A 16,216-nucleotide genomic window follows, 5' to 3' on the forward strand; every position below is an offset into this window, starting at 1 on the left:
GGATTTATTTTGCTCCACAGAGCATGATCCTCGTGGTCAGGAGAGGACATGGTTAGAAATTCTTCTCAGCCCATGCTATCCCTCATTTTTGGAGCCCTTCCACCACCAATTGCCCCACCCTCGTTTTCAACATCCAGTGACTCATTCTCAGTCTTTGAGTGGCTGCAGAATGTTTGCAGGCATTCCATTATGTCTCAGCAGTTCGGCTGATGGTTAGGAGGGCTTGCAGGTGACAAGAGAAAGGCGCACAGGCATTCTTTAGCCCTGTTACATATAAGAGATCCAAAGGGCATCATTTCAACATACGTCAAAAGACTCACTAAGCGGCCCTTAGAAGAAATGAACAAAAATCACTTCCTCCCACCCAACGCTCCACCCGCAGAGGTAATGCATGAACTTCAACAAGGGGATAATTATTTTCCAGCTGCATAATGAATCAAAATAAATGTTCTTGTTAAGAACATCGGTCTCTGCCTGCCTGGACTTTCCTCCCCTTCTCCCCACTCTTATTTGACTTTAATTTATATTTATTCCTTTCATTTGCTGCGATTGTGGGCTTTTCGACTGCTCATTTCACAAGCCGGTTTTTCTATTAACCGAGTGCCGCTCAAGGGTTCCATGCAGTAGATTAGTCATGAGAGCACACCTATCTGGAGAGCAGATTTCCATCTGGAAGAGTGGGCCGCTCATATTGATAGTGGCACATACCCAGATTAAATTATGATTCTCCCATCTACTGCAAATAAGGATAAAAGTCTCTCTCCCCCTTCCTGCTGCCCATCTATCTATGGATCAGTATGATGAGCCATATTTCTCCAGATGGGTTTTTATTATCTCCCCAGATATATTCACAAGGGATCCAGATCCTCACTTCCTTATTACATTTTTATTAATTTCCCATTCAAGGAAGCGGCGGGCAGACCAATCAATGGGTGCTATCAATGGCACAGTGCCCAAGAATCTCAATGTTGCTTCCTGAGAGAGAACCTGGTTGGAGGCCCATTCCAATGAACGCAGGAAGCTGCCCTATCATACTGTTCATCCATCTAGCTCAGTGTTGTCTAAAAGAACATGGTGCACTTTGCTGATGGGAACTGTAGCATAAAATATCTAGAGGGCAGCAGGTTGGAGGGGGCTGGTATACACTGACTGCAGTTTCCCAAAGTCTTAAGCAGGGGTTTTTTCTCCTGGAGGTGCCAGAGACTGAACCTTCTACATCACATGTAGGGAACCTCAGGACCCAGGGTCAAACGATGTCCCATAAACCTCTCTATCCAGTCCTCAGAATGGTCTCCAAGAGACCCCTTGCAATATTGGCCCTGACGTGCCCTTCCTGACACTTGCCCCTGGGTGGAATGTGCCCTTCAGCTGTGATAATTTAAGGCTGTGCCCTGTGGGGAAAGCACTTGAAAAGGAGCGCTCTGCACCCCTCAGGACTGAATCCTCCCCTCAGCAGGAGGAGGGTTCAATCCTGCTGAGGTCTGCTTCCCCAATGCATTCTCTGTGGTGAACACACTTGCAAAGCAGACCCCTAGAACCTTCCCACCTGACTCATTACCCCCTGAAAGCTCTGGATCTCTCAGTGGCCCTGCCCAACCTGGGGTGACTTGGGACTGTCTCCAAACAACTCATCTCAAGCCTGGATCCACATGAATCAGCTGAATTCAGTTCAGGATTTAAACAGAGGATGGGTGGTCATCTGTCCCTGATTCTCTACCTGTGATTCCTACAGGGGGTGGACTAGATTGTCCTTTTGGCCCCTTCCATCTCTACAGCTCAGTGCTTCTAAGGACCCAGAGACTGAGGAGGAGAGAGCCTATAGGCAGCGCCACCACCTGGATTGATTGCAAATAAGAAGGCAGGCAGGGCAGGCAGAGGTTGGTGAGGATGTGCCCCATTAGCCCTAATAAACCGACCTCCACTGCATTCTTGCCACAAGAAGAAATGGCCGCCCCTATTCAAGTCACCCATGCGATTAAGTTACTTATAAACAAACTTTCGCCAGCTCTATTGGAAGCATGAGCTGTCGCACGCATCCAAAAACAATGGCTGGCAGGCCATGGTGCAGGCAACCGGCTGCAAATTTTCACAGCAAACAGCTTTGCCATTCCACCCCCTTCCTAAAAAAAAGAAGAAGAAATGAATTGCTAAATAGGTGCCCAGTGGCTCTGCGGTAATCTGAATAGCTGCTGGCGAGAATGGCTTGCCAGCTTGCAAACAGCGAAGCTACTTGGGCCGTTCAATTCACTTCAGCTGGCCCAATAAATATGAACTAGACACCTGGGGGGTTAAATTTTTAGCACGCGGCATAATGAGCTGACAGGCAGAATGTTCGCACTGGGCTAATGGCTGCTGAAGGCGTGACCTGCCGCGTCTGCGATGGCAGGTTTATTCCTCAAATGGATCTATCGCCATGAACGATTCAGCAGACATTTGCGCAAGCAAACTCCCAACAATATGGTGAACAGGGAGGCAACCGGATGAGGCACTTAACTCAGCAGAAGAATGGGCTTGTTCTTTCTTTTTTTGCCAATGCCAATGATAACTGTTAAAAATACTCTCAAGTTCCTGTCGCGTTTGGCACATGTTCTGTTGGTTCACTCTTTTGGCCAGCATCTAATGGAGGAGAAATCGTGGCTTGGTAGCAGAGCACATGGTTCAAGCCTCAGCATCACCAGTTAAAAGAAAAGGATCAGCAGCTGGTGATGGGGAAGACTCATTCCTGTGATACTGGAGAATTATTGCAATTGGAATAGACAAGGATGCGGAACCAGTAACTGTAAAGATGTGGCTTGAATGGACCATGGGCTCCTCATCTCTGCAGGAGACAATAGTGGGCCAGATGGACAAAGATGCTTCTTGCCTGTTTTAATCTCAACACACATTTTAGGGGTGCTTCTGAAACTCCCCACATTTTTCATCTAAGATTCAAAAACGGAACTAATGCTTTAAACATCCTCCCTTGTTATTTCTTATGTTGGGAAGGGCCCTGTGTACTGACTGTTCACTGCCTTTTCCAGTTCCTTCAGATCATTTGTGAGTTTCACACGCCCTGTCATTACCAATCTGCATGTGCCATTTGTGTGAACTGATTTTTATTTTTTATTTATTTATTTATTTATTTTTAAAAAGCCCTCTCTGCAATCAACCAAGTTGGAGGAGATTGCATGTTTGGTTGCATTATCTGTGTGGTGTTTTGCCACTACAGAGTACACATGCACAACAGTAAAACACCACCAAAAAGCATTGCACTGTAATTGTAGGTTCAATGGCATCAATTTTGCCTTGTTATTTTATCAGTACATACAGTTGTAGTGCTAAACAAACGTGGGGCAGGGATTTTTCCTTTAAAATCTGCATGGAAACGGAATGGGACAGATACCATCCCCATGTAGAAGTGGGATGAAGTAGACTATAATGAAACCATCCATCCCTACCTAGGGAGAGTCTTGAGTGCCAGACAAAGATGCCAAGAGGGTCACATTTGTCCAGCTTACCAGTGGTCAGCCACTCCTGTCCTAGCATGCAATCTTCATTTACTTAAATGGGGATGCTGAACTACATGGCTTGTCTGTGTTGCTCTCAAGAGCCATTTTTAAGGCATGATGCTGGTACCTTTTGTTGGAGGTCACAGGGATCCTCCAGCCTTTGATCTGACTCAGTTCTGTGTCGGAGATCTCTATTTGAAGAGGAAGTCGTGGAACCCAGACGGTGACTTCTAGCTGGGTGGTAAAATGCTGGTACGTGAAGTTCACAATGGTGTCCACTTTGCTTTTCATTTCCTTCCCATTAACAAAGATGGCATCGCAGTTGTCTGAAACCTTCAGAAACATCAAACAAGCAAAGTCCGTTAATTACTACAAAAGGAAATAGAGTTGACTCTGGGTTTCTAAAGACTCTTCTGCAAGATAACAGCTGTGGGTTTCAACCAAGCAAGTAACCAAACATTTCCCCAACAAGGTGTACTAGCTTTTCTCCTCAGTGCTTGCATCATTTCCATAGTTGTTAATCTACTGTCCTTGCTAGTCTCCCCGTTACCAGGAGAGTAGCAAAGTGAATGGATTCACATCTAGGGCTTGGTTTGGTGGGTATATTAAAGCAGGTAGCTACTCAACTTTGCGAACTGATCTATGAAAACGGTTTCCAAACTGTGATCCAAGGAACTATGGTTTTTTTCATATCAGGGATCCTTGATGAGGCACTCACTGATTGCAAAGAACCTCTTTGATAGGCCTCTTGTCTACCATTGATGAACTTTACCTCCAATGTGCAGCCACAGGAAAGTATAAGATAAGAGATGGTCTAGGCCATATAATCTCCTAGGGTTGCAAACTGCAGATGAAGATACTATAAGGATGGAGTAGCCAGTCTGGTGCCCTCCAGATGTTGGTGAATTAAAACCCGTTGTCAGTATCCCTAACCTTTGGCCATGCTGGCTGAGGCTTCTGGGAGCTGCTGTCCACAAAATCTGGAGGAGACAAGATTGGCCCTGTGGAGTGTACTCCAGCTTATACTCTACCCTCACATGGGACAATGATGAGGTCCAATGGGCCTACAGTGACTATGCACCTAAAAGTATGCCTCCAAATCATCTACATTGTGCTGGAGTTCTCTGGCAGATGGATCAATGTGGAATGAGTATCCCAGAGCTAGAACATGTTCACGTCCCTTCTATCATATCAGCATCATGATGGTGCTCAAAATAAATTTATTGAATTTATTGCCACAAGATGTGGGGATAATCCACTACTTTAGAAGATAGGTAAAGGGACCCCTGACCATTAGGTCCAGTCGTGGCCGACTCTGGGGTTGCGGCGCTCATCTCGCTTTATTGGCCGAGGGAGCTGGAGTACAGCTTCCAGGTCATGTGGCCAGCATGTCTAAGCCGCTTCTGGTGAACCAGAGCAGCACACGGAAACGCCGTTTACTTTCCCGCCAGAGCGGTACCTATTTATCTACTTGCACTTTGACGTGCTTTCAAACTGCCAGGTTGGCAGGAGCCGGGACTGAGCAACGGGAGCTCACCCCATTGCGGGGATTTGAACCGCCGACCTGATCAGCAAGTCCTAGGCTCAGTGGTTTAACCCACAGCGCCACCCATGCAGCATACTTTAGAAGATAGTGCCCTTCCAATGTTGTTGGACCCCATTTCCCATCAGCCAGCCAACCTGGCTAATGGTCAGGGTGATGAGATCTATAGTTTCACACCACCTGGAAGGCACCATGTTGGCTACCAATGGCCTATGCGACCATATGAAGTTATAAACTCATGGGCTTCATCTTCCATAAATACATGTAGGATGACTACAAATCGAGCTTTGTGCAGCCTCCATTTTGAGCGGTACCAAATACCAGCTGCTGATTAATAACAGAATAGGAATATTGTGCTCATGCCCTGTTTGTAGGCTTCTCAGAAGCACCAGGTGGATCACTGTGGAAAGCAGAATGCCAGACTAGATGGACCTTTGGTCTGATCCAGCAGGTCTATTCTTATGTTTTTATGCTTATTTTGAAAACCATGGCTATTGTACAGCTTGGATCAGGGGTTCCCAATGTAGTGCCTTCCAGATGTTTTGGACTACAACTCCAGCTAGTATACCCATCAGTAATGGCGGGGATTGTGATCCACAACATCTATAGAGGACCATGCTGGTGACCCCTGGTTTGAATTATCTCTTAACTTGGGGGCAGTTCTGCTTCTCCATAGAAAATGATGAGAAAAACAGCAATCTCTTAGTGGTGTTAGGCAATCACACTGCCAGCCTTTCTAACAGAAACACAGCAATCTATAAGAATTTCAGAGTTGACAAGGATCAAGTGTTGTATTTACAGCTTACTTAAAGGAAGAGGCATATGCTGGAGGGGAGGAAGAAGAGCATTCTGAGAATCATAAAACAGAACCATCCACCTCTCCTTTTAAAAATATAAGGACAGTAAAAAACGTGGTGCCAGACAACGGTCCTTTAATGAGTCATAATGCATTCTCTAAACTTGGGAGTGTAAAGCATAATTGTCTGGAATCACCAAACCATAACTCCATTCATATATGTCTAGGGAGGAAAATGGAGCCTCCAGACCTGGCCTGCATTTCCTTGAATTGTATTAATTAAAAGCTGGATTTGTGGTGAACCTGTTTGTTTCTTTATGCATTTCTTTATGCATTTTTATTTAATTGAAATATTTTTAACCCATCCATCATTTATACAGATGTACAAAAGGCATGAAATAAAATGAATTGCACCAAAACAACAATAATGTGTTTTCTGTTAGGCATAACATGGTGTTTGCTATGTATTTGCAATTTTTCACTTTACGTACTAGAAAATGAATGATCAGAATCTCTTTTCGTTCTTTTAAAAATCCTCTCATTTAGCACAGGTTGGGTATAAACAACCCTAACAGAACCCTAACAGAAAGTAAGGGGAAATACACTTTGTGGTTTCCCACTAAACATCAATGCTTCCTCATGTTCATTCTCTCTCTCTCCTCCCTCTTTCTTGCGTGAGGATGCCACGAAAGTTGCTCCAGTCATATAGTGAAGAATCAAAAGCTGCCATTGTGCATATGAAGCAACTGGAAATAAAGTACCTTTTTTACTTTACCAGTGGGACGCAGGTGTGTTTTATTTTTACTTTTTAAGCAATGCGAGTGATGTGCAAACGAGACAGAACGAGTGGTACAACTGGATAACTCCACAGGCAGCTCCAGCTTCCAAGATGTTTAACTGATACATATACAGACTATAAGCCAATCAAATTTATATATATCTCTCTCTCTAAGTACAGGGGTAGAAAATCTCTGGACCACAGACCTGATTTCCCCACCCAATACTTGTTAGTGTCGCCTGTCCAGGCTCAAGATTTTTGGTAGTGGCAGCAACAAATAAAGTATACAAACAACATTGGGAATTTCCATAGCAGCTTTTAGGTCCTCAGCACAAGAGATGCAGCACCGTTGCTGATACGTGGTCCACATTGGGTTGGTCAACAGGAATTATGGTCCATGAGCTAGAAAGGGGTTGGCTACCCTGATCTAGTAGTTGTCCACTCAGCAAAAGGTTTCCCATTAGCTTACTTTTGCCATTTAAAATTATGGCAGTGGCGATGGCAAAGTGCAGTTGCTTTGCTCTGAAGTAGCTAATTATCCCTTTTGCTAAGGCCACAATTAATATTAAGCAATGAAAATCTCACACAATAGCAAGGCATTCAGAGTCCTTTTCAATGGGATGGTGTCTGACTTGATGCCTGCAGGCCAGGCAGTTAAACCTCTAGAATTATTTACAAGTTTAAGAACGGATGGGGAAATGACTTGATTGTTCTATTTTTCTGTCCACATCATCACAATGATGTGGTAATGTTGCAATGCAGAATGCAATCATTAAAAAGTATGAGCCTGTTGGATTGGGCAAATGGCCCATTCTGGACCAGCATCCAGTACTGTCAGTGGCTGATCAAATTCTTATGGGAAGCCCACAAAAGGACCTGAGAGCGACAGCCCTATCCCCAGTTGTGATTCCCAACAACTGGGATTCTGAGACATGAGGCCTCTGACAACAGGTATAGAACACAGGTATTGTGGTGAGTAACCATTGCTCAGGTTCAGCGTTCTAACCAGCCAGAGATGTTCTGTGGCCACACAGCATGCTCAGTCCTCAGTAGACCTGTGTGCATGTAAATCTTCAATGCATTCACCAAGAACATGTGCATCTTGAGCACTTCTTTTGCAATTACATAAAATGCATATTTCTGTGTGCACCCTTTTGTGCATTGGAAAGCCATGGCGAAATCCAGAGAAATGTACAATTCAGCTGGGAGTTGCAGTCCAACCCAAATATTGAGTTTGGGGAACATCAGATTGGGTTGGTTCACTGTAAAATGAGGACCAAATTAATTTCTCCCATCCTGTAATGATATGTTCTTTAAGGTGTGAGATGAAAGAAAAGGTACTCATTCAAAGATCCACTGTGGAAACTGGCAGTGTACAGAAGAGGGCAGAGACAGGCAAGAAGGTTGAATGAGGAGAAAGGAGAGGCATTGGGGCGGGGAAAGGGGAGATTTTTGCACGGTCCATTGATGGGGGAGCGATGTGAGTTGGAATTTCCCAGCTACAGGCTGCTAATATACTGCAATGTTTCATTGCTTGCATGAATCATTGCCTTGTTGACCCATTGTTGTAATGGAAATGCAAGATAAGTCAGCCATGAGTTATGTTTTACGGAACCAAAGCAAAGCTACTGACAGCTTTTGAGATTTTCAGAGCTCTGAAAAATGCCTTTCCCTTTCCCAGCAATTTCTCTCCTAGCCCTGCAAAACCACTTGTGTAAATATTCATTTCTTCATTTACATTGCCTTCATTTATTCTCAGCCACGTCATCACAGAACCCATGGTGATTGACTAGGTATCTTTGTGACACCACACCATTCAGTACAGGATCCCTGATTGACAGCGATCACATAGGTGATGAACCCAGAAAGAAGAAGGACGAGGAAATAATGAGAAAGCTATAATGCTGAATAGGATCACCAAAACGAGAATATTCACACACATTTTCCCCCCATTAAAAGAATTTGCTCGCTTTTGTTTGAAAATTTTAAACTGATAATTATTCCACACAGCTCCAGCCTTTTACTGGGCTCTTAAGCTAGCGTGGCGGCAGCAGCATTAATGTTGACTGGATTTTTAATTATTTTAATTAACTGGATGTAATCATCAAAAACCTCTACAACAGTATGCACAGAATGTAAAACATTCCTTTAAGGAAATACTGACAAAACCAAACATTAAAAACAAGCTAACCTAAGATTTAGCACAATTTAAGTAAAATCAGCTGTTTTAAAAATAAACATCATAAAAGAAAAGTACATGTCTGGGAAGGCTTATCTGAACACAATGCTTTTAGGAGGCACAAAAAACAATACAGTGAAGATGTCTGCCTAATATCAATGAGCAGGGAGTTCCAGAGAGGTGCTACTCAGTGAAGGATTGATGTAATCCTTACAAGTAGGGATGTAAGGATCTGTCAACGTTGGTTCCCTCATTTTCTCTTTCTTTCCTGTCTTAAATTCCCACATTCCTGCAGCAGTTTGCAGCAGTTTGTGTGTGTGTGTGTATTTAAAATCTTCATGAAAGTTCTTCAGCTCCTTCGTGTATTTTTCTCCTAATAAACACATTTTTGTAAGCACTTTATCGCAATATACAGTGGTACCTCGGTTTAAGTACTTAATTCATTCCGAAGGTCCGTACTTAACCTGAAACTGTTCTTAACCTGAAGCACCACTTTACGTAATAGGGCCTCCTGCTACCGCCACGCTGCCGGAGCATGATTTCTGTTCTCATCCTGAAGCAAAGTTCTTAACCCGAGGTATTATTTCTGGGTTAGCGGAGTCTGTAACCTGAAGCGTCTGTAACCCGAGGTACCACTGTATTGCACTTTTGTATGTTATTTTCACTAATATGTTCATTTTTACACACATTTTCCACTTCTGTTAACATTGGTTAGAAAACTGCATTGGTAAAGTTGAAGAACTGCAAATTTTAAAGAATGGTTTCAGAAAGCACAGATTTGATATTAAATGCAAATTGCAGTGCTTTTTTTCTTTAAAAAATGTTTAGGGGTACTCTCGTTTTCCTACTCATATTGAACTCCTGCCCCTCAATGAGGCCAAACTTAGATTCACAAAATGTTTAGGGGTATGTGTACCCCTGCGTCCCCCCAGAAAAAAGCACTGGCAAATTGAATCTAATTTCTCTCCTCATCTCATAGTTATAAGCATGGAACAAATGTTAGATGGCACTGGATGGGACTCCCCTTTTGATACTTCTGGCTAAAAGTGATCCTGATTAACTTAAGGACTAACATGAGGCAGATGAAGCTGATGGACTACATGGAAATGGCGGACATGACTGGCAGAATCCGAGACCAGGGAGAAGAGTTGATGGAAGAAGATTGGAAAAAAATTAAAGTATATTTACAGAAATATTGCAAAATTAATGAATGTTAGAAGAATACTGGAATGAAGTTATATGGTTTTAGCAGAAATGTCATAAAGAATTAAGCAAAAACTGATTGTTAATGGGCTATAGTGGAAAATTTAAAGTTAGATTATGTTAAGACAAATTATAGAACAAAAAATTGAGAAAGAGGGAAAGGATTTGCTGAATTAGCTAATTTGAACTAGAATACAAAAAAGGGAGGTGTGAGGAAGTCAAGGAAACAAGTAAATGAAAGATAATGACATGGAATTTGGATGTGTGTTTTTTCCTTCGTTATTATGCTGTTTTGATGTATTGTTCTTTTTTCTTTATCTTTTTTTCTTTTTCTTATCTTTGATGTATTGTTTGTTAAATTTTTCATTCTTTCTGTTTTTTTATATATACTTTTTTCTGTAACTAAAAAACCTTTAATAAATATCTTTTAAAAAAAAACAACTTAAGGACTAACATGGAAGCAGATACTAATGTAGAGCTTAGACCTGCTTGATATCGGCCCATCCTAGAATATCAATTTACCTCCTTGTTGAATGGTTACTTAAGCCTTCAGATCAGGTCTCGACACTTATCTCTCCCAGTTTGAGCTTTCTTAATTATCTCAGACTCATCTGAATTTGAACAGAGCTCCCTCGGTGCAGGCTTTATGATCTGCCATATCAGCCACTCATCCTATTTATGGCCTTCATTAAGGCGATTAAAGATTCCCCAAGATGTTTGTGACACGGTACAAGCAGAAAGGGACACGGGGTTTGCTGAATCCAATCTCATTTCCAAATGTGCAACAATGGCAAAGTCCGTCGTTCAGCTCCCTTCTCAAATACCCATTGCTGGAGATCATGGGAAGGGAGATGGCTGAAATCCTGCTTGTGGTTTTCCCACAGCCATTGGGTTGGCCACTGTAGGAACAGGATGCTGGACTAGATGAACCATTGGTCTGATCCAACAGGCTCTTCTAATGTTCTTATCCTTGGAACATCCACAACTGAGGTGGACCTGTGTCCGTGCCCAGATGTGGTTGGGTTCCAACTCTTATCAGTCATCGTGTGCTGGGCCCGGGGTTTAACCCAAGCGACGCAGTCCAGGTCCGGTCCCGAATCCAAGGATTCCACGAGGAGTCAGTCCGACAGGGCCAAGGCAGGTCACAAGGCAGGAAACCAGGCTAGGTCAAGCACAGGGTCTCAGGCAGGTTCTAGCAAACAGCAATGTTGCTCCCGCAACCTGGGGTGGGGTACGACAGCCTTTTATCTTTGTCAGGGTAACGGCCGGTCCTGATCCCCCGGTGACTCACCTCCCTGTTTCACCCAAAGGCGAGCACTCCTCCTGCGAGTACTCAGGTCTCTTCTTCTCTCAGACCTTAGTCTCTGCAGCTCGGGAGACGTCGGTGGGTTACTAGACCCAGAGGCCGCCTCAGCCTCCCCTGACCCAACTGGTAGTGGAGCAGCTGTAAGTGATTGCCCAGCTGAAGGCAACAAGGTCATCCCCGCATCTGGAGCCAGGGCAGGCTCAGGCCCCTGACTCGGCCCAGCTGGTGCTTGTTGCAGGGGAACCTGTGCAGACTGGGGCTCTTCAGAATCAGGTCCCAGACTCGGTCCAGATGCCGCCAGAGGCAAAGGATCTGGTGCAGACTGAGACTCCTCTGGTTCCGAGTCTGAGCCTGAGTCCCAGGCCATCACACACAGACACCAGGGCCAATAGTCAGGAATGGGGCCCAAGGATGGAGGTGGAGAGGGCCTTGAGATCCAGAAGGGCTTGGCCAAAGCTGCAGCCCTATTAGCATGGGGTGTGCGCGTTAAGGCTAAATTGTAGATCATGCTTGGGAATATTTATCAAAACTTACATACTTGTACCTATGTACCCATTGTTCAGTTCAGTCTTCATTCAGGCACAATGCCTCTCATGTACTAAGCAGAACTGTGTTCTTAAAAAAAAAAGCAGTGCAATTTTAAGAATATATAAACAGACCTGCTAGATCAGGCTAAAGCAGGCTTCCTCAAACTCGGCCCTCCAGATGTTTTTTGGCCTACAACTCCCATGATCCCTAGCTAGCAGGACCAGTGGTCAGGGATGGTGAGAAATGTAGTCTCAAAACATCTGGAGGGCCGAGGTTGAGGAAGCCTGGGCTAAAGGCTCAACTAGCCCAGCATCCTGTTCTCACAGTGGCCAGCCAGATGAGACTTTTAAAAAAATAACTAGTGCAATTCAGGAAAAACTGATTGCATACTTTGTCCCTTAGCTCTGCATCTTAACTTAGAAATTCCCCATTAGTATGGTGTAAATTTATGAGTTGGGATAGGGGGTGAATCTGGCAGTTTTGGTTTCTCGCAGTTTCTCATTTGTCCAGACTTGAATTTAGTAGACCGTACAGCGGTACCTCAGGTTAAGTATTTAATTCATTCCAGAGGTCCATTCTTAACCTGAAACTGTTCTTAACCTGAGGTACCACTTTAGCTAATGGGGCCTCCTGCTGCCACCACGCTGCCGGAGCACGATTTCTGTTCTCATCCTGAAGCAAAGTTCTTAACCCGAGGTACTATTTCTGGGTTAGCGGAGTCTGTAACCTGAAGCGTATGTAACCCGAGGTACTACTGTATTTTGACATCAGTTTGCAACTTTTTAAAAAACTAAGAAAATTTATCAACATTTTAGTGAAAATATACACAATTGTATGCAATTTTGCCTTACATACACATTTTTGGCAAAGCTTTTGCTAATATGAGTTATATTCACTAGTATATACATTTTAATACACACTGAAGACTAGTATATGAATTTTTGTAAGCATTACTCAGCTGGAGAACTGCTATTGCAAAATCCAGGGAAATTTGAATTTCAAAGGACGGCTGCATTTCTGTCCATGTTTCAGAAAGTGTGAATTGGGTAAGCTTGCCTTTAAATGTGAATTTAATTGAATCCCCCCCATCCCCATTTATGAATATTTAGAGTGCTCAGACATTTAAAGTCCAGCCCAAAATCTTTTTTTAAAGAAGAAGAAGAAGAAGAAGAAGAAGAAGAAGACGTTCAGTGTTATCATTTTGGGAATGTTCACAGTTTCAAAGAATGGGCATTACTAATGTTGGGTCCCAAGAAATGAGTCACTAACTTCTTCTTACTTTTTTACCAGCTTTCAGGATAAAGCCTCAGAAGTCTATATTAATAGATTATGCAGTTCAAAGGAACACAGGGGTTGATCTCTTCCACCACCTGCGACCCCCAACTGATCCATTCCTGGTTCAACTGTACAAAGGTTGACAGGCATTCTATAGATGTAATAACCGTAATTATAAAGGTGAACAGGATATTATTTTCATTGTTCCAATATTTTTAAGAAGTACTATAAAAAGGGTGGGGGAGCAATGAATAAGTTTAAGGTGACCTTGAACATTTCAATAGTGAATTCACAGCATTTTGAGAATAGATGTTGGTGTTAGAATTGTGTTTTGTCTTGTGTTTGGGAACCACAAGTCAGTATTGTTACTGTTGTTATTAAGAAGGGCACTCGTTTTTATCAAGAAGAGCACTAAATCTTATTACATCAACAGCAATCTCCTGAGTTTTTGGATGAATGTTACCTACACGCACCATATAGAACACTGGTACCTCGCAAGACGAATGCCTCGGAAGATGAAAAACTCGCAAGACGAAAGAGTTTTTCGTTTTCTGAGTTGCTTCGCAAGACGGATTTCCCTATGGGCTTGCTTCGCAAGACGAAACGTCTTGCGCCTTTTTCTTAAAACCGTCAATGCATTCCTACGGGAAACCGTCAATACGCAGTGGTGCTTCGCAAGACGAAAAAACTCACAGAACGAAAAAACTCACAGAACGAATTAATTTCGTCTTGCGAGGCACCACTGTACAAGGTTTTGTGTTCAGGGGATTATGGTTATAGACAGGGAGATGACCAACATTCAAAATGGGGCAGCTTTAATGGCAAACTTTGCCACAAACTCATTATGAACAGGGATCAAGCTCAACCAGCTCTTCCCAATGCCAGTGACCATTGGCTAGGGCTCAGGGATGGTTCAACGGATTTTGGCACCTGAAGTGAACCACAAAATGGTGTGCCCCCCCCCCCCCCAGGGAAGAAGGGATCATCAGGAATCAGTGGGGGATAAAGATCTCCATTGGGATCTGATGCCACTGTAGATCCTGCTGCCTGAAGCAGTTGCCTCACCTTGCCTCATTGGTGAGCCGACCCTATTGGGGATGATGGGAATTGGAGTCCAACAGTGTTTTGGAGGGTGCTGCGAGGCCTCAATTCTTCCCTGGCATCTGGACTGCTGAAATAGCAGAATGCCAAGGGTTGTGCCCAACTAAGTCCTATGCAGAGTGGACCCACTGAAATTAATACACACAAGTTAGCCATCTCCATTAATTTCAATGTGTCTACTTTAAGTAGAGGGACACGGGTGGAGCTGTGATCTAAACCACAGAGCCTAGGGCTTGCCAATCAGAATGTCAGCAGTTTGAATCCCCGTGATGGGTGAGCTCCCGTTGCTCGGTCCCTGCTCCTGCCAACCTAGTAGTTCACAAGCATGTCAAATACAAGTAGATAAATAGGTACCGCTCTGGTGGGAAGGTAAACGGCATTTCTGTGCGCTGCTCTGGTTCGCCAGAAGTGGCTTAGTCATGCTGGCCACATGACCTGGAAGCTGTCTGTGGACAAACGCCAGCTCCCTCAGCCAGTAAAGCGAGATGAGCGCTGCAACCCCAGAGTTGTTTGCGACTGGACTTAACTGTGATAACTGTGTGGATTTGCCAAGCGTGTCTTCCTCTTAGCATGTTTCTCTTTTGTGTCCTGAGTTCGAGTGTCTTCAAAGCCCATGACACCTTTGGGTGTTTCTAGGAGGGAGACGAAAAAGTGAAGCTGCCTTGTTCGTTTTGCAATTGGATGCTGCATGTTCTTATATTCATAGTATCAGAATGTGGTTTTTTGAGGTATTATATTTGCTATTGTTTTGCTATGTTATGAAATTGTTGCTATGCTATTGTTTTGCTATGCTATTACAAATTTTTAAAGTGTTTGTTAGAAATGCATCCCTGTTTCTTTATTGTAATCCACTTTGAGCATGATTTTTGTGTGTGTGTGGAAAAGCAGCATACAAATGAACTGAGTGAGTGAATGAATGAAAGTAGTTTTGTTTTGTTTGAATGAATGAAACCTGTTTTGTAGCTGTATCTAGAAAGCTCCCTGGAGATTGAACCTGGAACTATTTGAATGCAAAAGGTGTGAGCCTTTCCCCTGGTCTGGCTCAATGTGGCGGCTATGAAATGCCAAAGAAAAATTATGCATGAGAATGTTATTGACTAAAAGACATATAATTGATTTCCATGCTATTTTATATTTTCTGTTTTAATCTGCACGGTTTATTTTACTTGTAGTTTGGCACTGCCTAGAGCTAAAGAAATGAAACTTACTATCATAAATGTAAGTTCTGAACTGCTTTTTGATCCAGATTCTCTTTCTCAGAGCAGCTCACAATAATATTTAAATGCACAGCCACCCACCTGCTAAAACACACAAAGGAGGAATAATAATATTTTTAAAAACATTGTGACAATACTGTTAAAAATGGCAGATCCATTGCCGGAGCTCTTAAAGATAACTACAACATGGGTCACCAACGCAGTGCCCACAGACATCAGTGAGCCCACCCGCATCTCCTCTGGTACCTATGAAAGGTCTCCATCAATATCTCCTGAGGACCCACAATGCACCTGGGGACCCCTGACTGCGCCTGGATCCTCAGCTGCATCTCCACAGCAGCCATTTTTTGTTGTGCCATACCACAGTTATGTGTTATGCCACATTTCTTAGACTGTGAAAGGAACATTTTAAAAATAGACAAAAATATCTAAATAACGGGAAGCCTCCAGCATGACAAGCAATTCCACCACTGTGAAACATGTCATAAACCAGTGATGGAAACAGCCTGCCCAAATTCACCATCGGATTTGGAAGACTTCTTTCACTTTAGCCCTATGAATTGTTAATTAAACTTTGGCTGAAAGCCTAAACATACATTTACCTGGAAATAAATCCCATTGGAGCAGAGGGTCATATGCTAAGAAAGGGGTGGGGAGACTGTGGGCCTCCAGATGCTGTGAGACTCATCTCCCAGCTCCAGCTGCCATGGCCAAGAGCCAAGCATGATGGGAGTTGGAGTTCAGCAACGACTGATCTCTGCCACAGCCCCAACACTGCCCTGAGATTGCTGCAACACATATG

The 16,216-nt window shown here is 43.5% G+C and overlaps 2 protein-coding genes across 3 annotated transcripts in view; both read right to left on the reverse strand.

Annotated features, from left to right (window-relative positions):
- The window catches only part of LOC310666890 (uncharacterized protein), a 126,124-nt gene extending 110,203 nt beyond the window's left edge, over positions 1 to 15,921 (reverse strand). Inside the window, exon 1 of the mRNA XM_083418446.1 lies at positions 15,918 to 15,921. The gene's annotated coding sequence lies outside the window, so the exon portion shown is untranslated. The remainder of the gene's footprint in view (positions 1 to 15,917) is intronic.
- Positions 1 to 16,216, reverse strand: part of TMEM132B (transmembrane protein 132B) — a 353,049-nt gene that overhangs the window by 9,299 nt on the left and 327,534 nt on the right. For both annotated transcript variants that reach the window (XM_083418176.1, XM_083418175.1), the window contains one exon: positions 3,616 to 3,821. In XM_083418176.1, coding sequence (XP_083274302.1) covers positions 3,616 to 3,821 — 206 coding nt within the window. The remainder of the gene's footprint in view (positions 1 to 3,615; positions 3,822 to 16,216) is intronic.

The sequence above is a fragment of the Podarcis tiliguerta genome (genome assembly GCF_965153285.1).
Source record: "Podarcis tiliguerta genome assembly, chromosome: 16".
NCBI lineage: Eukaryota > Metazoa > Chordata > Lepidosauria > Squamata > Lacertidae > Podarcis > Podarcis tiliguerta.